General features: G+C 39.5%; 1 protein-coding gene across 21 annotated transcripts; it reads right to left on the bottom strand.

The window, feature by feature from the left end:
- Nucleotides 1–1,711: 1,711 nt before the first annotated feature.
- Nucleotides 1,712–20,327, bottom strand: STEAP2 (STEAP2 metalloreductase). Of its 21 annotated transcripts, none has more exons than XM_068934752.1 (7): nucleotides 20,256–20,327; nucleotides 19,270–19,373; nucleotides 17,123–17,195; nucleotides 13,642–14,577; nucleotides 11,650–12,177; nucleotides 9,846–10,010; nucleotides 1,712–2,842 (listed from the first exon to the last, which is right to left on the bottom strand). In XM_068934752.1, the coding sequence occupies exons 4-7, from the start codon at nucleotides 14,131–14,133 to the stop codon at nucleotides 2,558–2,560; spliced, it is 1,470 nt and encodes a 489-aa protein (XP_068790853.1). In that variant the 5' UTR covers nucleotides 14,134–14,577; nucleotides 17,123–17,195; nucleotides 19,270–19,373; nucleotides 20,256–20,327; the 3' UTR covers nucleotides 1,712–2,557. The 21 variants fall into 21 exon arrangements, with proteins under 21 accessions (XP_068790853.1, XP_068790848.1, XP_068790861.1 ...); XM_068934747.1 differs by having other exon boundaries at nucleotides 13,642–14,166; XM_068934760.1 differs by having other exon boundaries at nucleotides 1,712–2,694; nucleotides 13,642–14,166.
- Nucleotides 20,328–23,863: the final 3,536 nt, after the last annotated feature.

The raw sequence follows: 23,863 nt of genomic DNA, 5'->3' as shown, positions 1-23,863 counted from the left end.
CAACTAATTTTTTATTCATTTGATAAGTTTAGTAAACCTTTTATTTTTTTTCCTTTCTGTCTTTTCCCATCTTCTCCCCATTGAAACTGGAAAAGGAAAATGAAAAAGTAAAATACAAAAAGAAAAGTGGAAAGCTCTGTATCTTCTATTACATTTATAATGGAAATTTTTGAAGTGTCCACAGTTTCAAATTTCTAAAAAGTTCTAAAGTTCTAAAAAGTCTCAATGAAGTTCTAAATCATTGATTTTTGAGAGTCTGAGAGGTTATGTCAGGGGAAGATTCACTGTATACACGCTGTCTTTTTGGAAGCATCTGCCGCTAGACAACTACTGGAGGCAAGTCGCAATGGACCCTAGTCTGACCACTTGTAGCTGTTATTATGGTTTTATTTTCAGAAAATGGTGAAAGAAAATCAATTTTCTCTTTCAAATCTCTTTTTTTTTTTTCCTCCTTGCAGCTAAAAAGGGGATAACAAAGTTTACTCACTATGTGAAATGGAAAATTTGTGAATATTAAAAAAACTAAACAATTAAAAAAAATTATTTGTTTACAGACAAAATACAGTTGATATTTTTTCCACAAAATATTTTCACAAACCTCCATTTTCAATTAAAAATGAATTTACTGACCTCTCATTCACATACAAAGTATGTTTAAAGACATTTAAAACCAATGTTTTAATTTCGCATGCAAATATTTTACCATGTTTTTTATTATGTATTTATGCAAATATTTTACCATGTTTTTTATTATGTATTTATGCAAATATTTTATTATGTGTGACTTAGAAAATTTCATCTTTGGATTTGCATGTGCTTGACAAAAAAAAAGTCCAAATGTCTCTTGACTGCAATAGACTCTAAATATAAACAGGCCTGATGTATAAGTTTGGGGAATATGTATACTACAATGAAAATAAAATTGTAGCAGGTATTGTGAGTTTGAAATGAAATTAAGAATAACTAACATGAATTCTTTACCTTTAGGCTGGTGTAACTGAGGGCAGAGTTTGATTCTATTCTTGTTCAGTAGAGCTACTGGTTTCATTGTAAACAGTTGTAATGAGATTTACAGGACTAGTGATGTTCAAGGGTAAACTCATGCTTAAGCGGTCTATATTTCTGACATGTATCATGTGATGACAAATTCTTGCAAACAAATAAACAATAAGTGGAGCTTCAGCTAAATTAAGTTAGAGATCCTAAACAGTGCAAAAATAGGCAAGAAAAACATAATTGCATACAAGTAAAGAAAATCAGGACCAAATGTACATTCTCCTTCACTGGAAGGAAGGTTTCACTGATTTAGCAGGAGTAGCCTGAAAGTATATGAGTTGAGTTTGGCTATTTTGTTTAGAGATAAATACAACCTGATAAATTAGTAGTAATAAGTAATTTTGAATGTTCTTTCGAACCCCACAGGAAAGGGGAATGCCAAGTTTTAGAAGTAAATTTTCATTTTCGGGAGTCATCTATGTAAAGCTCTGAGGTATAAGAATATTGTTTCTCAAAAATTCAGGCATATCCCACAGATACTTGTTGTACAGGTTAAGACTTTTATATAAAAATAGAAGATTGTATTTGCACAAAAAGATACTAAGATTTTAAGACAGACTCTGGGAAATTCATATACAATAACTGAAACTCCAGTGTAGAAACATAAGGAATATGAGTATCGTGATGCTTTCCCGTTGTATCAAGATACTGGAAATTTCACCGTGAGAATGGATTTTTATTGTTGCAGACTTATCAGTATGTTTTTCTTTTATAATATATCCTGGCATTTCCAAATTGTTCTAAAAGCAAAAGTTAGTTGCTTGTACCTAAAAGTCCTTCTACACTTGTATAACACTGTTTTGAATTTTCCTTTGTGACTCATATGCAAATAAAGAGACATCAAAGGTCTAAAAATCTATGTGATACTTTGAAAAAAGAGTCCCTATTAGCATAATACATTTTGGTTACAAGGTGCATAATTAGGCCATAATTGAAATTTTCTTACCTCCTCAAATCACAGAATGGTGTAAAACCACACAAACATAAATATACTGTACATGTGCAATACATCATTACAGATTATTTTGTTGTTTCAAAACCTGATTATTTCCTGAATTATTAACTCTTTCAGTCCATATTCTCAAGTCACTAACCAAAAAGTATGGTTTTAATAAAAGAAACACTGCCCAGGAAGTGTGGTATTAATAAACAGCACTCTGGCACACGTGCTCTGAGTCAAAGAAATATCTGGAAAGCATGGTTATAATAAAATATTTTTGTGATAAAACTGTGCAAAAGAGCATTAAAAAATTCTGACTTTGTTATCATCTGCCCTCTATAATTTAAAATAAAAATATTTTTGTAGTTATCTGAATTAGTAGTTTTTCAGTTATAAATTCCTCATAGTTTGATTGAGAGCTTGTACTATATGCCAAGCAAGTCCACAGTGACTTTACTCATACATTAGATAAATTCCTGAAAATACAACTTTAAGACCAAAACAAACACGCACACACACACCTAACCATCTACAACAGTGCTAACAAATACTAGTCAATCATCACATCACAGTTATCCTTTCCGGGGAGAGATGTGAAACAGACCCACTTGCTTCGTTCATAATATGGCTCTTCTCCCATCCTCTTCTAATTCTTCTCAGTTTCCTGCTTATACATGGCAGAAGTAAAATGATCTTACCTAGAATTACAATGGAAGGCAGAACAAGGGCAAGAACAAAACTTGGTGGTGTATAAAATCTGTAGTATTCTTCTTCAAAGGCTCTTTTCCACCCGTAAATCAGTACATGGAAAGTACTTATGAGCAGAGCAACATATCCAAGTGTGGACTTTGAGAAAAGGCAAAACAGGGAAGGAAAAAAGAGATAGTAACACTTGATCCTTAATCAGACAACTCTAATGCACTATTTTAATACTTCTACTAGACTTCACGTTAAAGTCTCTTACCTATACATTACTTTAAATTAGCAATACGTGGTCTTCAGTTCAAATGCTTTGAAAATTAAGGACTGAACTGTACCCTGATTTGCAATAGATCTCTGATAGCATCCATAGGCCTTTGTCAAAGCTGAAACAAAGATACTGTTTGTCCAAATTCTAAGTAACGGAAGTCAACCATAAGGACGCATGTAAACAAGCAACAACCCCAGTCAAGTTACTGGAACAACAGTAACAACAGTTGTAATTGCAAATTAACTTCCTTGTTTTTTAACCATGGGGGTAGATTGTTTTGCAAGAAATTGTGCTGACTACGGAACAATGCAACTCTGCAGGAAGAGATGGGGGCTTATCACTCCAGATTTTTATTGCTCCAAGAGGTATAGTTTGCTTCTTCCTCGCAATGGCCTACATTCACTTGTTTGAAGTTAGTATAAATGACTCCTTACATTTCTCCATCAGCTGCTGCCTACTGGTTCATGGGAATAGCTGGGCTACAGGAGCTGTTTTGCCCAGAACCAAGATTTGGGCACAAGGCAATGATGAAGTTTATCATATACAGGTAGGGCTGGATGAAACTTCAAGTAGAAGGCTCCCATGGCACTTTACAGATGACTTCTTTTCACCTAATCTAGAGCACGCGAGAGCAGGCTGTGCTAACAGGGGGCGTTCGCCTCTCCTGCAAATCTGCCCTTCTAAGTGCCCTGTAATAATGCTGCCCTACAGTCATAAGTTTATATACATTGGCCTTTACTTTCCGCAACCATGGTAAAAATTACTATCATGCTCTGATTTCTGCTGTTGATCAAACGAAGACAAACACTTTTCCATCAAAACTGAAGTAATGTCTAGCTTAGTTTAGGAAACGTTTGTAGAAAACCATCAAAACATGGGATGAAAATTATGAAAGGTAACTGGCTGCCAAGATTTGCTTTAATTCCTGTAAAAACAGAGGCGCAAAGACATACCCTCTTTCTGTCTTCATTAACAAAAATGTAGTGTAAGGAGCTATAATAATTAGTGCAAGAATTAATTCTTCCTGCTTCAAGATTAGCCAGTTTTCAGGGATTGGAGAATGTTTGAGCTAAAACCATTTGCAAGGATTTACATGTATGCATGTCATGGTACAAAAAGGGAACATTTCTTTTTTTTTTTTTAGTTTCTGCAGACTGGTACCTGGTTTTTAAAATTGCCAATATTTATGCATTATTTTTGCCATCGGTGTCAAAGCCACGTTGGTATGTTTTTAGATATGCTGTAACATTTTGTTAAAAACAATTTGCTTCCAAAAATATTCCGTAAGAAACTAAACAATCTAGGCCAATTATTTCTGGGTATAAACAGGATATGCAATACCCGAATGTAAATTCTAGTAAGAAATTCAGAAGGCAAACACTACTATCAAACTTAATGTTCCAATATGTTATTTCAGATTTTTGCTAGTATGACCGTCCTGAAGTTATTACTGTCATATCATTGCCACCAGGGAAAAGAGCATGAGTGAATCATATCACTCATTTCTTTATCAGACTTACAGATAACAGATAACAAACCTTGGAAAAAGAAAAAGGAAGGAAACCCTATACAGACTCTTCCCAGCCTTTTCTAAAATCTTATTTATGCTTATTTAAGCTCCACCTGAAAACTACCATTTTGATATGATATCTATGTATGTCTTTGAGTCTAACGGTCAAAATGGAACTTCGGAAGTATATATAAACCGTTGGGAATAATGGTGTGGGATAGGCAAAAAAGGTGACGCACCTCTATTCAGTTCCACATTTTAACTGTGGAAAGTTGCTGTATGCTTCTTTCAAGTGCTGGTAGGTCACGTGCTAGTATATGCACCAGCCCATTTAAAATCTCACAACAAAGACACTCCTAGAGGAGCTGCTGACAGTATTTTCTTCTAATTGGCTCTTAATTGCCTCTGTCACCTTATTTCTGTGCTGTACTTTCCACAATAAAAACACTGCTTAGCTAGAAAGAGGATATTCTCCAGGTAACTTCGCATTCTGCACTCTAGTTCAGTTGGGCCAGATCTGCACTAGAAAGTTCCATTAAGAGCACAGATCCCAGCTGACAGCTTCTGACAATGACTTTCCAGAAGTATATGCAAAACTGGCTGCCTTTGCTAGTTCAGCAAAAACTCACTAAGTAAGAGGCTGTGTCAGTACAAAAGTAGGGCACTAACAGTGCACAGCATACCTAAACTGCTCTTACAGATCTACTAAACCTTGAGGTGGGATTCACTTCTCTGCTCGGTTGTAGAATCTCCCATAGCACACTGACTTTTTTTTTTTTTTTTTAAATTAAAGACACAACAGTGCCTTGTTTTGATTTTTAGTCTCACTACCATGTCACTGGCAGCAATGTGGAGGCTGAGCTGATTGACAGACTTTTTTGTTATAAAGACTTGGCACTTCATTTTTCTGTGTCGGCAGATGTTCAATGAACATGGCAATGATGGCAATAGCTGTGCAGCAGTGAAACGAGGAAACTCTGAAGAACTAATTGAGTACAGTAGAAACTCATCAGCTAGTATAGGAAAAGGCACTCTTGGGGAGCTGAACAGTAAAAATAAAATCATTTGGTAACACTGGAGCGTACTACAAATCTTGGCCAAGCAGTAGGTGCAGGAAGTCACATTCTAGAGTTGTCCATGCCTATAGATGTTAACATGAAATATATTTTGATTATAGAGAAACAGAAGATGTTTGTGCTGTGGAAGCTATTAATTGCTAGAAAGTTGTCAGCTTAATACTGGAACAGTGAGGGTGACAGCAGCTACCACTCAGATATGCAAGGTCATTTTCTCCTGTACAAGTTCATGCCCAGACAATGTGGAGGAAGGAATACAGGGATTAAAACCAATGGAGTTCCTAAACTGTAGTGGTGTTTTTTTTTTTTTTTTTTTTTTTTAAAAGGTGGGATATACATATTGCAATTTTATCATCCTTTCCTTGCTTCTTAAGAACTCGGTAGAAAGGAATGGATATGGCTATGAAAGCTGGAAGATCATTTACATTGATGGTACCAAAAGGAGGCCATGAGGAGCACAGAACGCTCACATCTTTAAGAGCGGAGGACTTTCAAAAGCAGCAAGAAGGAATACTTTTCCTTGACTGGTAAACTCAAATTGGTGATTGAGTGTAGCAGTATCAGCTGCAACCCTCTGCCTAGGCTCTAAAATGGCTGCTGGGAAGAGGGGAGGAACATCTTTGGTTGCTTTGTTTCCTAATCTTCCATAACACTGTGTTTCCTGGAAACTGAGTAATAGGTTAGCGCATTTCCTATGGACCTCCCAACTCTTTTGGATCTTCTCTCAGTCTTCCATGTTTTGTTTCTTTTCCTTCCTGATCAAAGTCAGTTTTTCCAGCCAATGTTGGAGATTCCCAGCCAAGGCCACTGAGAAACTGGACAAACTGGCATTGTTTGAAGGAAGGGGAAAAAAAAAGTGGTTGCAGTCAGTAAGGAAGAAAACTCCTTAAAATGTTACCAGAAGATGCATATATATACATAGAGAGAGAGAGAGAGAGAGAGAAAGAGAGAGAGAGAGATAGGTAGGTACACTGTGAGACAAATTTTGCATCAGGAATTCTTACCTTCACAATGGCTGAGTTGTTCCAAATCATGCATATGTACAAAAGGCATTTTCCAAAGCCTACATTTATGTGACATAAGCTCCAGATTCCCCCAGTAACAGGATATTTCTAAACATACAAACAGGCTGCAGCAATTCTGGCTGGAATCTTACTCAAATTTGCCAAATACCCAAGCCTCATGCTATCACCTTCTTTACTGTGGGGGGAAAAGTATTCTGTCCTGGTACAAAAAACAAGGCAGCGCAGCCCTTCCTAGATGTGTGAGGGCAAGGCTTTAATAATACTGGCTCCAAAGATTTTAAGAGCGTGCTAACAGACAAAAGAAATAGCTACAAAAAGATCAGCTTCCTACTATGCAAATAGCAGTGTCATCCTTGCTGGTTTTTCTAATAAACAAAGTTAAGCTTTGAAAGCTTGAAAGCCGCTCTGCATTGGACACTGTCAGCGAGTGGTGTGGTTTGGATTGGAACTCTTAGATTGGAAAACCAAAGCAGCAGTTGTTTATGTTTACATTATATATTTACAGTTTAACTAATAGCTCCCCAAAGACTGAAAGACCAGGTGCAAGACTGCACTGAACATTTTCCGTTTTCCATGTATTTTATGTGAACAGTAAAAGACTGTTTTCAGTAAATGTCTTTTTTGTTTGTGATGTGTTGGTTTAGGCTAGTAGAAATTCTGCTTGCTCTGAGAAAATACAAATTCTCTCATTTCTTCCTCATGTTTATCTTCATTCCCTATCCAACTATATTTAGAAGATAAGAAGAGTACTGAAGTGTAGTTTAATAAAATTGATTAATTATTTTACCAGCCTTAGCTTTCTCCCTGCTGTTTTTCTCAGTGAGCTCCAGCTCTGAGTCATGTTAAGATGCCTGCAGAGCTTTGCGTGATGTTTCCATGCCTCTAGGATCTCCTACTGAGCAAACTCTTCATCACTGTCTGGTTCTGTGACTCCTCCCACTGGCTGTTATAAGCATTTTTCTACGAATCATGAGGAAGTAATCAGATATTTGTTTGGTGCAGCAGTCAGCTCTGTACAGCAGCAACTTTTAAGTTCTCTGCTGGTCTCGTAGCATCTGGTAGAGCTGACCCAGTTCCTTCCTTTTGCCTCACTGCTTAACCTTCTTATATCTGTTTCTTCATATTCATACTCCCCTGGGATGAATTGGGCCTGCACTGCTTCTCCTCTCAAAGCCTTGTTCCTTTGATCAAGCTGGCTGAAATTTTTGAAGCTGCTGCCATCCATGTTGCCAAAACCTAGGCTATTTAAGAAGCAGGCATCTCCAAAATGATTGGAGATATCAAAGTCAATATGGTGATCTCTAGACAACAACATTCACAACTAGGTACAGGATACAGGTCCTATGCTGTGGGATTCTTGGTAGAGATCTGTTCAAACCAGTGTAGGCTTCACTCAGGTCTTGTACTACTGGACCAAGTCTTGAAAGCAGTCTGTTTATGTTAACAATTACTTTGTTCAGCCTAAAACTCAGACTTTGTCAGTAGGACTCAAGATTAGGTATGTTTTAGTGGTAAAACTCTTCAGAGTAGGCCAGATCCTTATTATGATCAAAGTGTATTTACTGAAATGAGCAAGCAATACTATGCTGTGCTCTAAGTGGAGAGCGTTGAGGTGAGAAATTGGCCAAGTCTGCTGTGATTATACTGATCTGTCATCTCTAAGATCCAACTATTTTGGCAAATCCTCTCAGATTCAGACCAAAGCTGGAGATGGCTTTCCCTGGCTAAAAAGCAATACTGACATGACTGGTTATTGTTCCACTCCTTGTCCCCCTCACTTAGAAGACTGAGACAATTAAGTTCAATTCACTTCATCGTATTACATTTCAGTAGGTAAAGAAAAATATCAAAACCTATATCATGATATATTTGATCTGTTCTACTTGCACATCAGGTATAATGAAGCTTGTAGTGAAATGCAGACTCCTTTCACTTTAGTGAGGGAAATTGTAAAATACCTATACCAGTTCTCTCTAGTACATGACGCAGTTTCAACCATGACATACCTCTGGAGAGAATAATTTGTTCCCAATTAAATTCCTCAAAATGCTGAGAGATGATTCCTTAAAGTTCAAAATTATTTACAACTGAAACTATGCTGATTTTAATTACAGTGGAAATAACTGCAGTAAATAAGGCATAGTCAAAATCCGTGCAATTACATGATCATCTGTCTTCAAAGGCATTTTGGACTAAATAACACAAGGTCCAAATGTGGAAATTTAAACAAGGAAAAATAAGATATAAATGGAGTGTTTGTGTATGAAATTCATGGCTGGAAGAAGGCATCACCTCACTTTTGGGTGAATATATATTTTTTCCATTTGCACTAAGATTTTAGGTCACACAGCAGCAGTCCTATAGTCACCCCCACAGAGAGCTCTGACTGGCAAGGACATTTTAACAGTAGAAAATGTCTATTTCCTCCCTCTGAAGGCTTAAAGCAGTGAGTGAGAATAACTAGTTCAGTCAGGGGAAGACTGATGTGAAAAATTTTTCGGCAAACCGTTTTGGTAGGTATACCTGGAGCCTTCCACCAACAAACTCTAGCAGAAGGTAAAACATGACTTCACAGACAGAACACCTCTGGCAGCTGTAGCCAAACCAGTGTTCTCCATCACTCCCTTTCAAAGGCTGTAAACTATGGAACTCAGTTCAAACCCTGAAGAGTGAAGCAAATGCCTGGGTTTTGAAGGTAGGTATTAGTCAACAGTGAAAGGACTAGAAACTACGCAATTTCCTTACGGTGGATATGTCCTAAAGCCCTTACTCAGATAAGACTGAATTAAGACTAGAACACTGAGCCCAAGATCCCTACCAAAAAAAAAAAAAAAACCCAAATCCCACCCAGACACCCTCATATATACTTAGGGATTTTATCACAAGTCTGAATCCTAATGACATTTCATACCAATGACTGCTGCTTAAAAATAATGGCAATATTGTTTGTAAGCAAATATTAAGTTATTTATTAAAGCCTTCATCTCCTATATTTCTCAGTAACTTATGTTGGTTAGGTCTGCCTGTAGTAGATATTTATCTGTGAAACGGCAGCAAGAAGAATGCCAGGACTAGAAGAACGCCTCTGCTTTTAAAAAAGCAAAGCTATGCTGCCTTTGGTAAGTTAGTCCAAGTTCATCTAATTTGATTTTAACAAGGAATTCTAACCAACACGTTCTTATCATATTGCAAAGTGCTTTTCATAATAATTACTAAAATGAATTCTTATTAGCAACAAAAGCCTCTTATTTAAATAAAAGTAACACACCTGAATAAAACTGAACTCCCTCCAGTTTAAGGCACTGTTTACTGAAGGGATTGAAGTTACTGCCAGCAAAGAAAGCAGTCCAAGACTCATTATTCCAAAGGAGATATACATTTCAATTCGCCACACTTCTTCCTCATTCCAAGAATTTTCAACATTTGCATGAACCTGATGAACAAGCAGAAAAGAAGCCCTTCATTCTCCAGAATATTAAAAATATCAAGAACTTATTTGGCTAAGTAAAAGCTTACAGTTGTAGGACAAATATAAAATGGGGTCAAATATTTCAGAGATTTCTTCATGTCTTGGAGAAAAATAACCATTTCCCTGCAGCTGGTATTAGCTCTTGCTAGATTAAAAATGGTAAACAGGGACACTTAGATGAGTAGGTAGAAGAAAATGTAAGCATTATATACTAGTTATATCAATGATCTTACAAAAACCTAAATCTGTATGTTCCTATATACCGTAGAAAAGTAGCTGTGTTTTTCAGACCTCAGCAACTTATACTGTACAACATAAACTGGGTAAATCTGCAATTTGTTTTTAGTTTGTTACATTCAGAAATAGCTTTTCATCATTTCCTGTTATTGCTTCAAGTGCCTGTGCTAAGTCCAAGTTATTTTGTCTCTTTCGTTGTTGACATCAGATGTTTCTAAGCCTGTTCTGCCTAGAGAGCTTTGTGAGAGAAGAAACCGGCTCAGGTCCTTAACAGTTAAAATGCTTGGACATTCAACTATTTTTCCATTTTCAGGTGGACTATGATAGCTCTTCAAAGTGGTCCACTACAGGTATTAGCAAGTCAGATTTCTATAACATTATTAAAAACATAATTTCTTAATAAAAATATCAGCAGGTCCTCTGCTAATACTAAATGCACACAATTACAGTTCCTTGCTGCCTTTTATAGTTTTGAACTTAAAGGCAGAGAGCAACATTTCATGCTAGTCCTTCTTTTAGGATTTGTGCACCCAATTCCCTTTAATTTGTTCTGTTATTAAGATTTGACTTCCTTAGTTTGCTTTGCTTTCTGTTCCATCTCTCTTTCCTGCAAATTTTTTTTATGCTGAGTGCATTAAAATGCTCCTATTAAGGCAATGCTCCTTTTCTCTCTCTTTAAAGATGACACTAAGTTATCCCACTCACAGAGAGGGGCAGCAGACCCTTCTCTACAGGGGGACAGTTTTGCTAGCGATAGTTTCAGCGTTATGCAAGACCAACTGCTCCTGGAAACTATGAGTCAATGTCTGTTGCCGGTAATAGATTATGTTCACAGAATTTCTAATGAATAAAATATTTTTACCACTAGTCCAAAAAGGTATGAAGTAACAGAATTTTCATTTCTTAAGCATAGTTGTATCTGTGCACATTATCTACCCTTATCACTTGTTCACACTTGCTCTTCACACTTGTTTATGATACAACAGTATGATATCACAGGACATAATACGTTGATGATATACATACATCCCCCATATCTTAAGAATATATAGAAAAGAGAACACCTCAGAAAGTTAAATGTTTCTTCTGACATTGCTCTTTCCTCTATCCTATGTTCTATTTCTATTAGGAATTTAAGTAGAGCACCTCCTTGATTTCCCTTACCAGAGAAACTTGACTGCAGCTTGCTCCAGATGAAGCAAGCACAATGCACAGATGTTTCTTTTACTCTTCCTTACTACTAAGCACTAGCTATGCATAAAATAATCCTAAACATTTTCCACTGAGAAACATAGATGTTGTCTTCAGGAGTTAGACGAATACAGCCAATGGCTTTTGTTAACTAAGCAAGTACAGACCAGCTTACCTGTTGATATGCCATGTTGAGGAACAAGTATCGCTCTGATCTCCTCATAGGTAAGCAGAGGCTGTATGCCACATGCACTGTGGCAAAGAAAAAGCTCAGCAGTCCGAGCTGCTTTCGACATTGCAGCCAGCTCTCCAACCAAGGTGGAAATCGCCTATACTTAGTACCGTAGTAAAGCTGATAAGCAGCTGCAATAAGTCCTGATAAATATACTAGAGAGAGTAAAGTGATAGCAACAATTGGTAGAGTCTTGTTCACAATCTCAATGGGGATCTTGTAAAAGTCACTCTGCTGATTTCTCACATATGGATGTATTACATCTCTGATAAAGGAGTAGATGAAGAAAAATGTTGCCAGGCTGATGGCCATCACTACCGGTCCCTTCCACAGTGTGAACAGTCGTAGCGGTAAGTTTTCAATCTCCCTTGAAGATGACAACGCCCCCAAATCAATAGGAATAAAATTGAGCTGCCGGGCAAGCTCAATAACTTGATGGCGAGCTGGAACATTGTTACTGCATATATAGACCTGTTGGGAAAGTCAAGCGACTTGTTTGTAGTCAGAGAAATAGACTTAAAGACAAAAAAAAAAACTTCAGAGGACCAAACCACGGCACTTACAGCCAAAACTATACTTTGTTATGATAGACAACCACGATGAAAAATGGAAACAAAAAAACCAATCCATGAAGTACAGGAGTTTCTCAAAAAGACAGGAATCTTGCCTGATGACCCTAAAACAGCTATAGCATCAACAGAACACAAAGCAGAGAGCTGTGTAACCTCTTTGTATAATAATCTTAGCTTCATTTCACAATCCAGATTTCCACAAAAATGGAATCTGCTTAACAGAAAAGACAAAAGTGAAACCAAACCAGCAGACAAACAAGAACTTCTAAAGATAAGCTCGTTACAAAGTGAAAGAAACGTGCTGCTACAAAGTACTTTCAGCTCCCTTGAAAATCTGCAATGGAGTGGTTTGCCCATCACTAGTTTCTGATCATCTTCATTAGAGCATATATGGTCAGCTTTCACTGAAGTCAATTACTTGTGTAGTAATTAGTGCAGTGCTATACTGAAAGGGGTTAAAAATAGTGCAGTGGGGTTATTTTTACAATTATGCTAATTCCATATCAAACATGTTCCATTTAAAATCTGCCTGGCATGTCAGAAAACTCAATTTAGTCTCCAGGAGTCATGTTACATCTTCTCTTGCACACTCCAAAGGTGTGAAGGACTAGGTTCCTGCACAGGCTTAGATCCTTTGCGCCACTCCAGCAAAGCATGAAAAACATAAAGCTGCTTTTTCTACATGCAGGGTGGATTTTGAGGATATACTGGGAAGGCATTTGAACATCACGTTCTCAAGCAGTCCTGGAGCAGATGAATGAACGATCCCTTAAACATATGTGCTTCCCTCTGTTTCTTCATGTTTATTATCTCGGGGCATTATAAAATATATAGCGTCTTTCATTCTTTGCTGCTACTTGCATTGAATGCAAGCATTTTTACCTCCCAAGACCTAGCATTAGTATCTCAGATTTCTGTGCATCTCTTTCAACGGTTTCAATCACGTCAATCAACACCTAAGCTAAAATATATTGGAAAGACTGCCTCCATCCTTGTTTAGAGCTTAGGAATAAAAATAAAGGTATTTCCTACAGAAGACGTGAAGACTACCCATCTCCTCTAACTATAATCATCTGAAGGTCAGATGTCTAGTCTAAGCTAGTGCTTCTACATTTCCCCTACAGCCTTTAAAGACAGGCATCCCAGAGGGCAATTTGGGCCACTTACTTACTCTACATGTTTTACCATACGTGAATCGGACTCTGAAAGTTTTATTGACTACTAAAGCTTAGACCAAAGATCCAACATTTTAGATAGATCAAGGCAGGCAAGGTGAATTCCACAAGTTCTGGCTGCTTACACCACTCTATTCCTGTCTTTTCATCTTACAAAGAAATCAAATGAATAAAAATACAATATTTACCTGTCTGCTGGCATCCTTTGGTCCTAACTGCAATGACCAAGCTGAAACAACATTGAATCCTTTGACGATCAGGGAATCTGGGAAAAGTGATGCCAAGTACTCTGCATTGGAATCTGGATACTGGTCTACTCTTGCATTGTTGCTGACATCAACCAGAATTTTACCAGCAAGTAAATGCTTGAGGTCCCACAAAGAAGCATAATGTTCTCTGTGTATGGCTACAAAAATGATGTTTGTTTTTGCTACTGCATCTTCATGATGAGTGACATCAACCACATGAGGAAAGAACTCGGCAGCAAGTTTAGGGTTTCTGCTTCCCACAACCACGTGGTACCCACATCTGATGAGCCTAATGGTCAATGACTTGGCAAAGTCTCCACTTCCAATGATGCCTATTGTGATCTTACTGGCATCCTTGATGCCATTGGCAACGTTTGGTAAAAAAGTTTCATTGTGGTTCTTAGGACTTCCCATCATAGAGATTGATTCCATACTTCCAGCGCACCAAACCTATAATGATTTCTTCTGGGGAAAAAAAACAGAAAGCAACAGAGGGAAAAATACAGCACAATACATTTTACAAGACATCAGAACTCACTAACACCTCTTGGAGCAAAATCAGCAGTCCTAATTCCTATAGCGTACAATTTTCACCTTTAGAAACTATGCACTAGCCAATTTTGTCTTGTAATGTGTTGCTAATACAAACAAACCCCCCAAATATCTCAAGCACTTCAGTAATACAGTTGCATAAGTAAATAAGAATGGAGCGAAAAATTAAAAGAGAAATTAAGACGATATCCAGGGCGGTCAACGTATTTTCAAAGACATCTCAACCAAAATCAGCAAGTCAGTGAGGCAGAGAGATACATGCTTGCTGTTCCTGATGGAAAAAAAAGCAGCACACTGCAGAAGAATTTAGTGTCTCTGAAGATTCTGTGGGGACACAGCAAAAAAGCCAGTGATTAATAAACAAAGAGGAAGAGAAGGGGAGCACTGGAGGGCAAGAACTTAAGATTTTGTCTTCACATACACTATGATCTGTTAAATAAGAGGCAACTCTGTTGATTTCCATTCTGAACAATAAATTTATTATATGCAGGCACCAAACTCCATCAGATAAATATCTGATTTAGAGGGATCTTGGTGTGAAAAAATCTTGATCTTAGCTGTACTGTAACTCACTTATCCTGTCTATAAAATTGAGATGATGATTCTTCTATAGTTTTAAAAGAGGATTGTTGATGAGAGCTATATGTAAAAATCTTGCACATATCCCGCACATATTATGTGTGATTATTTTTGTTATGTTTGTTGATTTGCCATGATGAATCTCAACCGTTTTCAGGACTATACTACCTGAACTTTCTCCAGGGAACATAATAAACCTTATGTGAAACACAAAAGGGTAGAATTTGGAAAGCCCAATAATTGTGTTTCCCTTTTCCATTAACAGAACATATATTGTTAAATATTCATATTAATGTAATCCCTCTGTGCTCCTGCTGCAGAATAAGCATATTATGCCAGGCATTGTATGAAGTATGAGGTGTTTACCTCAAAAAGCTTACACCATAAATATAACCTGTAAATGTTGGAAACACTTCTAATCAGACAAGCTTCCCAAGTGTTTTTCTAACTAAGAGCAGACTCTACCTAGCTCTGTTCCCAGCTAAGTTCAGTTAAGATTTCTACCTCACCGATGTGAAAGGGTATACAAGCAGGCTTATAAGCTTTGCTTGAATTCTTAGATCTTTGTATGACAGCATAACACATAAGTTGCTTAGAATAAGCTCAATAAGATGCATTGCTCTTCTATCCACATTCAGGTAAAGGAGCTAACAAAGTAAAACTACATTCATAAGGCAGGAGGAAAGTAGGAAAAGCTTTTCTTGTAATATCAAGTATGGCACTCTGATCTGTTGACTAGAATTCTTAATAATTTCTCTCCTTTCCTTCTACTTCTCAACGTAATAATGAAAGTGTAATTGTAAGTAAGTAATCATTTATAGCTTCTCCGAATAACAATTTTTCCATCTTTTTCCAATCCCTATCTTCAGTTATGCCAGAATATTTGATTGGAAGATAGAGTTGTGCTCCTGAAGCTAATGGTCAATGGAATAATGAGAATAAACACATCTGGAAAACTAGGTAACTGCAGAAAATATTAGAGGATAGATATAACTGTCATATAGATAGAGAGTTCACGGTAGCTGGGTTACATTACAAGCTCATGCAAGTTATTTCTGTGGTATCCTATTACTGAGATATGGAAGTATTTCGTTTGTTTCCAGAGTTCTCCACTCCATGATTTAAACACGCTACTTAAGGTGTATGCAACAAATGAAGGTCTGTAACAGACATGATATCAGGATTAGAAGCTTCAGAGACTGCCCTACAAGATGCTTTCAAAATTACTGTTTGAAACACTGCAGGAAAATCAAAAGAGGTTGACAGATTTCTTTAAGGCAACGTTCCCAAGCACAGAGCATCAAGAATGCCACACAAACACTACTGTGTCACCAAATAATAATATACACTGAACACTTCCAAGACTGCTATGTTCCTTAAATTGTTTTCTTGGGTGCCACTGTAGCTGATGTTGGAAGTCTGGAAGAGAATACTTTTTAACTCTCCCAGGCAATATTCAAATCATTTCTACTCAGGAAGGTTTTAAAGACATAATCAGGTAAGCAGTTAGACAGATCTTTATCTTTTTTAATAGCCTTTCTGATTATCCCAAAAGAATGATTGCTTATCTTATACATTACTAAATTGTTTACATTGATTAGTTTCTCACTGGGGATCAACAAAGACATAATCTCCCTAAACACTGAACAGAAACTAAATACTGGGATACTTGTTTTGGCTGCATGATTTTTTGTTTCTTTAGTGTCCTGTTTTTGGGCATGTCAGTGAACTTTACTGGGAGAGTGGCTGGCTGCCATATGTAGTGGTCTCGTGATATCATCTTGTATGGCAAATCCTAAATTCCTGTTCTGCAAGATATCTGATAACTGAGTGGACACTGTCAGCTAACACTTCTGCTGTTTTGTTGACATTAACAAAAATCTGACTGTAAGGGGGAAACTAACAGAAGAATGGGAAAATGTTGGTTACAAAAAAACGTTTTTAAATGAGTGGAAAATACCAAACTGTCAGCACTGCTCCTAGCTCTTCCCTTCTGCATATGTATGGAGGGCCCTGCCTGGGGCCCTTGCTGTAAGAGGAGCTCTGCTAAGGTCTTGGTCTGGACAAGCCGGGCCTGTACATAGCAAAGTGAGACAATGAGAGCTAATTGCTGACACAAATACTCAGAAAGCAGGCCCATGGGCTGAAAGAGGAGATGGTTTGGAAGGCTTTTTCCCCATCCATGTCTGCTTCCTGGTAAGTTCAAGTACTCTTATACAGTTCTGAGAGGAAAACAGACTATATTGGCCAGGAAGGAAGGCATACAAAACCATCTATCTGACATACTCACCCGTCAGCCTGGGAAGTGGACTGCCCGTACGGATCCAACGGCAAAGATGACAGAAGATAAAGGAGGTCTGACCCTGGAAATATCAGGATTTACTACAGAGGCAAGGGTAAAGGTTCAGGGACATGGGTCACAAATATACTCAACAGTATTTTCTGTTGAGGGAAAAGACCAGGCAGGGAAGACAAATCCTGGAGGCAAACAGATAGGAAGGCATTCTATGCAAAGCTAATGGAAAGAGAGAGATTTCATGTAATACTGAAAGGAAAGCGTTTTAGGACTCAAATTCACTAATGGAGTAAGGGAGGCTTTGAAGAGGAGCAGTGGCTAAGGCTCACAGAAAGAAGTACTGCTGTAGGTTTGGAGAGGAGAGGACACAAAGCTGCAAAAAAGCTATAAAAAGGGTAAAGAGAAAAACAGCCAGGCAACCTTCTGAATATCTCAGATAGACGTACAAAACAAAACAAACACACACAATAGGAAGGAATTCTTCATATGAAACTATAGGTATGACATAATCAGTATGGAGAGCTGGTGAAACAAACCGTAGGATAAATATGCTGGTATAGAAAGATGAAGCTTGTTCCAGAAGGGCAGAAAGTGAGGAAAAAAAAGAAGTAGCTCTGCATCATATAACAAGAAGGTCTACATGACCTCTGAAGTTAAGGAAACAATGAGAAAATGCAGGTTGATTGAGAAGGAGCAAAGAGAAAGCATTAGATTGTGGCTTGGGAGGTATTGATAGTAGATGATATGAAGAGAAGGAGCTGGATGACGCTCTTCCTGAACAACCTACAAGAGCTGATCCTGATATAACGGTAACTAACGGTTAGTAGGGGACATTACTCAGTCATCAGCTAGAAATTCAGTATGTATGGTAAACAATCTCACACAGTTGCGAGTAACTTGATTTCAGATACTGGAGGAAGCTATTAGAAGACTGGCTACTTTACATTTCATTTCTGACTAGGAGGAAGGAACTCAGTGAAATTAGATTAAGGCTTTAAAGATGGAAAATAATGCGTGAAAGTAACCACAAAAATCTGTCCTCTAAGAAAAGATTTTTTGGGGGAGGCAGACAGTATAGACTTTTATGCATGTATTGAAAAAACATCAACTTATTTCTTGCCACATGACCAGAAGTACATCCAACACAAACAAAATACCAGCATTTCCTGTACCATGATTCGTCTACATCCAGGAACATAATCAAAACGGCTGTATTTTGATCAGATAAGAAATATACATCAAGTGGGTACAACAGGATATGCATGCATCCACCATGTGACTACAGAGGCCCATTTCAGTTCATGCCATGTGTTACGAAGGTGCTGCAAAACTTTGGGATAGAAAGGGAAGTTCCATGAAGAAATGGGCTATCAATACAAATAAGCCATACTGTGGCGCACTTCCAATTTTTGTCTGAAAGATCCTCAGGAAAGGGGACATCACGGAGTAGAACATGATGAAATGTTGTGGTGAGCTGAATTTGGCCCACTAGCTAAAGTTCCTCACTGCCTGTTCTAAGAAAAGTAGAGTGTGAGGCACAGAATAAAACTAATGGACTTTAAAAAGACGACGTAAGCATGAACAAAGGTAGACATGATTTTTGGGCAAATAATCTTAAGAAACCGAAGAGTTTGGGAAAGCTGGCAGTTACTGAAAGGGGCTATATTTAATGCAAATGGCAATTTAGAGGAGAGAGTGTGCAAGACTACTATAACTGCATCAGGAGCGCTTTAATGACCTGAAAAAACAACACACACAAAAAGTAAAAAAGGGCACATGGATGAGTAAAAGAGACCATGTTACCATGTAGGGATAAAATCAGAACAGTGAAGCCATGAAAACGAGTTACAACTAGTAAAGGACACAGAGGATAACAAACAAATGTTTTATCAATACACTAAAAGAAAGAAGAAGATAAGGTTCATTACTTAAGAGAAAAAAGGAACAAATTATAGGTGATACAAAAACAGACTGAAAGTATTAAACATCTTCTTTACTTCAGCCCTTAGCAGAAAGGTTAATTGTGACTAGACATTTAATGAAATTCATTTTACAGGGGGACAGGAGGTCAGGTCAGAGTAGAAAAATATAAGTTGTAAAAGCTAAAGATAAGAAAGATTTTTAAGTCCGCAGGCACTTACGAAACGCACCCTGGATGCTTACAGAACGGACCGGAGCGATGTCTGAGAACTCAGGACAGGAGAGGCCGACTGGCGCGCATCTCTGAAGCGGGGAAGGCGCAGGGCTGAGGGAAGTAAAGGCCTGTTAGCCTTACTTCAGTCTCTGGAAAGATTCTACCACAAATTATTAAGCAATAGACTGGTAAATACTCAGATGGTAAGCAGATGATAAGCAGCTAGTATGGGTTGCTCAGGAACAGAATGCAATAAAACCAGCCTTCTTTGATGAAATAAGTGGCTTATGGGGTACACGAAACAGTAGGCGTGATATACATTTGACGTTTGTAAAGCTTTTGACGGCACCCTTAGACAAGCTAAGGGAACACTGTCCAGCCGCATCACCCAGGAGGAGACACAACGGCGAAAACTTGCCCTGAGAAGAACGATTACTGCAGGAGAAGAACTAAAAAACAGAAAGCCCGGTAGTCCCTGAACATGTACTTAATTTAAACATCGCTTCCGATGGCTACGCCCCTGCGTTTAAAGGCTCCTTACCGATACCTGGGGCTGCACAAAACCCCGTTCCCGGAGCGCCTCGGCCCGGCCCCGCCGCCGCCGCCCGCGCAGCCCCGGCCCCCGGCGCGGCCGCCGCCGCCTCCCGCCCGCGCGGGGCTCGCCGAGGGGCCGCCCGGCCCCGCAGGTGTCTAACGAACGCGGAGGGGCGGCCGGCGCGGCGCGGCGCGGCGCGGCCGAGCCGGGTCTCGCCTCGGCCGGCATCCCCGGCGGGGGCGACCCCGCGGGCCGCGGCGCCCGGCCTGCCCGCCCCTCCGCGCCCGGCCCGGCCCCGGCTCCGGACCCCCCGGCGCCGCTTTCCCTGCGCTGCGCCGCCGCCCGGCACCGGCGAGCTCCCCGCGGCTGCGGGGGCCGCGCCGCCGCTCAGGGCCCGCTGGACGCGGCCGGCCTGAGAGCCGCCCGGCGGGCAGAGCCGGGCCGGGCCCCTCGCTCACCTCCCCTCGCCCGCCGGCACGACCGCGCCGCCGCCTCCTCTCCTCGGGCTCCGGCCCTGCAGTGGCGGGCGGACGGGCGGGCGGGAAGGCGGCGCCTCTCGGGCCGCTGCGGCCCGCCCCCTGCGGCCGCGGCTGCGGCCGCCACCGGGCGGGCGGGCGAGGCGGCCAGGCCGGGCCGGGCCGGGCCGGGCCGGGGGGAGCCGCGGAGGGCAGGGGCTCCAGGTGCGGCCTAGGGGGTTGCTCGGTCCCAAATGCCTCGAATTTATGTAACCGCCGCCGAGACACACGCACACATACCTGGCACTCCCAAACACACCCACCCCTCCACACACACCCCCACATCCCCACCCGGGCCTCCCAAACTACAGGCCCAGGGAGCTCACAGCCTCAACGGCCAAACAAACCTCTCCAGGGCTGCGCCCTGAAACGCTGTGCCCGGCCAGGCTGCTCTGACCCAGGTCTGTTTTCAAAGCGGAACCATCTTCCAGCTGCTTTGTGGTTATTTTCTCCCTGCCTTGCCCTTTGGTGGTGCCAGGGCAGGAGCCGGGGGTCGGGGTCCGGCGCGCAACGCCAGGAGCGCGTCTGTGGGTCAGGGAGGCCGCGGGCTGCGCGGGCCTCGGCGCTGGTCGCCCCTTCGGCTTCACCCGGGTGGGGGACGTGGCTCCTCGCGTTTGGGTTGTAGCTGGCATACTGTGCGCCCGCGGGATTTAACAGTTGTTCTACAAGGTTATACAACCATATCGTCAATTCAAGCGTTTGCTTCCATAAATAATTACCAACAAACAGGCTGTGGAATTTGAAAGGAAAGCTGAGAAACCTTTTCATCCCTGAAGCTCAGAGAGAGCTGGGGTTTTTTTGCAAATATTAACACTGAAAACACATATTTTAAAATATTTTTTTACTTAGTAAACAGAGGCATAGAAAAATGTATTGCTCCAGTGATTCTCCAGACTGCGTTTTCAACTCCCGGACCGTGAGGACCGGATCCCCACTCAAAGGAAGTCAGTGGAGCGGTGAGGCCACTGAAGGACTACCTGTAAGAGAAATGCCCCTTTTCAGGGCGAGAACCAGCATTTCAGCCCTTCTGTGTCCTGTTTAGCTCACGGATAGTCCCATTTTCTTTGTTATTGATTAAAAAGTTGTTATCCCGGGTTCATTTTTGTGTAGCCACTACAACTACAGTAATCCAAGTTTAAACATTTTAGTCCAATCTACAAATACATCAAAAGAAAAAAGCAGAATGTTGTTTTCTGCATTAATTGTGGCTGCTTCTCCTTACATGCTACTTCATGTGACTTTTGTAACTATAGAAGTTACACATTAAAATAGGCATAATTAGTCGTGAGACTAATTCATACCCCTCAAAATGATAGCGCAGCATATACTTATATAATGAGAGTAGTCACAGTCATATAATGTTTAATTTATTTGAATTATAACACTAATAAACCTGTAAATCTGAATATTGATTGTTCTCTGCATTACTTTTTCTGTGCTATTCTAGGTAGAGTCTTGAACAGAACAGTCAGACCTCTAGGAGATGATCCGTTAGATGTATTAATTTTGTAATAGGAAGAGGATTTTTTTTCTTAACTAGATTAACAGGTTGTTAATTTCTTCTACTCTAATTGTTTCTACATGTTCCTAGAAAGAACCAAGCGTATTCAAAACACAAAACCAGCCTTACTGATAAAGTTGCAAATTATATTGTTTTGTTTCTTCATGCTGATAAGCATTTCCACTTTCTTCTTCTGGTAACCAGTAATAGTGTTTTACAGAATCATACATGGACAAGGAAAACCAAGAGAGGGCCTCTGTATCCTTGGGCTATACATTATAGCTATATACTATTCATTTCTCTCTTGGATCCACTAACCTTGGCTTCAACATTTCTTTTAATGTGACCCGTTGTCTGTCTATGTGTAAACTTACCTAGCTTTAACTTTTGTGAACAGGGTTAAATGAGGAAACTTTTGCATGACGGTCATTTGCCAGCCTTTTAAACAGACACAATTAATGTGATACCTAGCACATTTAAAAATTAAAATCAAGGCAGTTTTGAGGATCTCACATGGTTGTATGTTTTCCCTACATGTTTTTGAGGTTTTGTAGTTTCAATGTTCTTGTTTAAAATTGTAACTAAAACAACTAGTCTCCTTTCCATTGTTCTGTACCTGATCCATTCAAACAGGAGAAGCACAGAGGTCCCCATTTTGCATTGAGTTTAACATGAGAGCAAGGGTGTATACATACCTTTTATATACATAAAACTCACTACAAAATTGGGCCATGTCTCTTTAGTGACATGAAATTGGATAATTAGAGTTCTCTCAAATTACATACAAACATCTATAACAATATAATTCTCTGGTGTCCTGTTAGAGGGCTATCTTAAACAATTTGTTAAAGAAAGGAGATTATTTTCTCTCAGCAGGTGTTTTTCTTTCTTAAGCGAAGTCCAGGCAAGCATTATTATTTCTTCCTTTAAGGGATGGAACATAACAAAGGAGCTTCCAATTGGCAAATGGAAACAAATATTTTGGTTCTTCCTCTTGGCAAGGGGAAAGTAAAGCCCAGGGGATTCCCCCATGGAAAAAGAGTGAAAACAAACACACAAAAATGTGCTTCCTATCAGGGTAACAAACCCAAATACAATAGTTTCTGGCATATTACGCTCAACACAGCTAATTTCATATCTTAGCAGAAACATACAGTATTTTCCAGCCAGGAACACTCAGGCCAATGAATTCTCATGGCTACCTACAATTATTTTTAAAATAAAACTTGTACCTCTTGCTCCTTTAGATGGACAAAATGGATCTGAGAGGTTTAGAAACAGGAAGCCAATTTCTTTTGTTTTTTTTTTTTTTGTAGAAGCAAACTGTAGTTTGTTCTTTGCTTCTTTCTGATTCTCTGGATTAATCTGGTATTATTGTTTACTTGAAAAGATGCTGGGTTTTAATGAAGATATTCTTTTTTAAAAATGTGACCGAAGAGCAAAAATGAATGATAAATACCCCAACTAAAATCCCTTCCTTTCCTTCACTGTTTGGATTTCATCCACTTATGATGTCCCCTTTTCATGAATTCTTCAGGTACCACTGCTTTTTTCAGATCATACTGGATCTGAATTGCAGCAGTCAAAAGCCAGGAAAAAAGACAAATTGAAATAAGTAAACAAAAACATTTGGGTATTCTTTGAGAAAGAAAAAAGAAGGAAAAAAGAAAGAAGGAAAGAAAGAAGGAGAGAAGGAAAGAAAGAGGGAGAGAAAAAGGAAAAAGGAAGAAAACGAAAGAAGGAAAGAAAGAAAAAGGAAGGAAAACAAAGAAAAAAGAAAAAGGGATAAAGAAAAAGAAAAAAGATGGAAAAGAAGGAAAAGAAGGAAGGAAGGAGTGCAAAATAGGATACCCCTCTTCCCCTCCTGCAGTATTTTAATAAGCCTGCACAGAGCACATTTAATAAGCCATAGCTGAGGATCCCCAGCAGCTTATGTGAAACAAGGCATGGTCTCTCCTTCCTTCCCACCAGGAACTACAAACTAAGGGTAATTTCTCCCAAACAGGGTGCACACATACAAAAATCTCATTGCCAACAACCAACAAAAACA

Source organism: Struthio camelus, chromosome 2, assembly GCF_040807025.1.
Source record: "Struthio camelus isolate bStrCam1 chromosome 2, bStrCam1.hap1, whole genome shotgun sequence".
In the NCBI taxonomy this organism is placed as follows: Eukaryota; Metazoa; Chordata; class Aves; order Struthioniformes; family Struthionidae; genus Struthio; species Struthio camelus.
The sequence above is the reverse complement of the archived record's forward strand: the minus strand, read 5'-3'. Positions and strand labels throughout refer to the sequence as shown.